The sequence below is a fragment of the Charadrius vociferus genome, unplaced genomic scaffold (genome assembly GCF_000708025.1).
Source record: "Charadrius vociferus isolate BGI_N301 unplaced genomic scaffold, ASM70802v2 scaffold506, whole genome shotgun sequence".
Lineage (NCBI taxonomy): Eukaryota > Metazoa > Chordata > Aves > Charadriiformes > Charadriidae > Charadrius > Charadrius vociferus.
Window position 1 is genome coordinate 176,675 of NW_009648677.1, and position 1,286 is coordinate 177,960.

A 1,286-nucleotide genomic window follows, 5' to 3' on the forward strand; every position below is an offset into this window, starting at 1 on the left:
GAAAAAAAAAAAAAAAAGACGTTCCCCTTTTACAGTTTTGGTTGGTTTTGGTTTTGGGATTGTTTTTTTTTTCCTTTGGTTGTTTTTTTTTTGTTGTTGGGTTGTTTGTTTTTTTTTTTCCAATGCATGAAAATACTTCTTACTTGCAAGCTACCTAAAAGAATGACCAATTTTCTGGCTTGGCTGGGGTTAAAAACACTAACAAGGCTACTCTTTTCTGCTGTTTGGCTTCTTCAGTTTTTAATTACTTATTTATTGGGGGGGAGGAGGGGAAACAAACCATGATTACACACTCTTTTTAATGATTTTGACGAGGAAAGACTTTTTTTTTTTTTTTTGGAACATTTTGTAAAAAAAATAAACCACAAAAAAAAAAAAAAAGAGGTTATGCACCCAAAAGCCAAGATCTTGAAACTTAAAGGCTCTTTACTTTGCAAATGAGAACTCGTTCCTAATTGAGCTTCACGTGGCAATTTTGAGTGCTTTCTGGCCCCCTCTGCTGTTTATCTCCTAACCTGCATCATCTAAAGCTGCATCTTCTGCACCCGCCCGCCTTTAGCGCGTACGCTCCGTCGTGGTGACTCCAGACGAGCTAACTAAGATGGCATCAAATGTTTGATTTTTTCCTGCAGGGAATCAGACTCCATTCTTCTTAAAGCAGAAACAACATTTTTGGGTTTTCCTGTATTTGAAGAAGAGACTCCCTTTTCTAGAAAGACGGTCGATGTTTGTTTCTTTTTTTTTTTCTTCTTCTTTTTTTTTCGGTTGGGTTTTTTTGTTTTTGTTTTTTTTTTTACTCCCGTCGGTTCCTTTTCGAAATCTGCCTTGTGGTATGTTGAAATGTAAGTGCTGAAATGAAGAGTTTGAAATTGTGGGAATTTTATTCTTTGAAAGCAAACCTAATCTGGTATTCTCTGTGAAAGACTGTTTTAAAAGTCATACTGTTGTACAGTAGTTTATGCACTATTACCCACAACAACAAAAAAATTGTGCCAAACTATGAACAAGTGACTGTATTGTATATATTTTTACTTCTCTATCAACATTGGGTTGTGAGTGTTTTCTGCAGCTATGCCTTTTGGTTTTACTAGAAACATTCCAGTTGTTAAGTACTAACCACCCCCCTTATGAAAGCACCTGTAACTCACGATGAAAATGATATCGTTCACTTATACAACTTACCAAAAGTTTTATGGACATGACTAAAAGTGTGCCAAATTTACTTACCTCATTTCATGGATTCACCCTGTGGTTTAAAGCTCATAAAGGGAAAAAAAAAAGGAAAA

General features: G+C 35.4%; 1 protein-coding gene across 1 annotated transcript in view; it reads left to right on the top strand.

Annotated features, from left to right (window-relative positions):
• KIAA2022 (KIAA2022 ortholog) overlaps positions 1 to 853 on the top strand; it is a 9,047-nt gene extending 8,194 nt beyond the window's left edge. The window contains exons 3-4 of the mRNA XM_009886503.1: positions 633 to 760; positions 810 to 853. Coding sequence (XP_009884805.1) covers positions 633 to 760; positions 810 to 853 — 172 coding nt within the window. The remainder of the gene's footprint in view (positions 1 to 632; positions 761 to 809) is intronic.
• Positions 854 to 1,286: the final 433 nt, after the last annotated feature.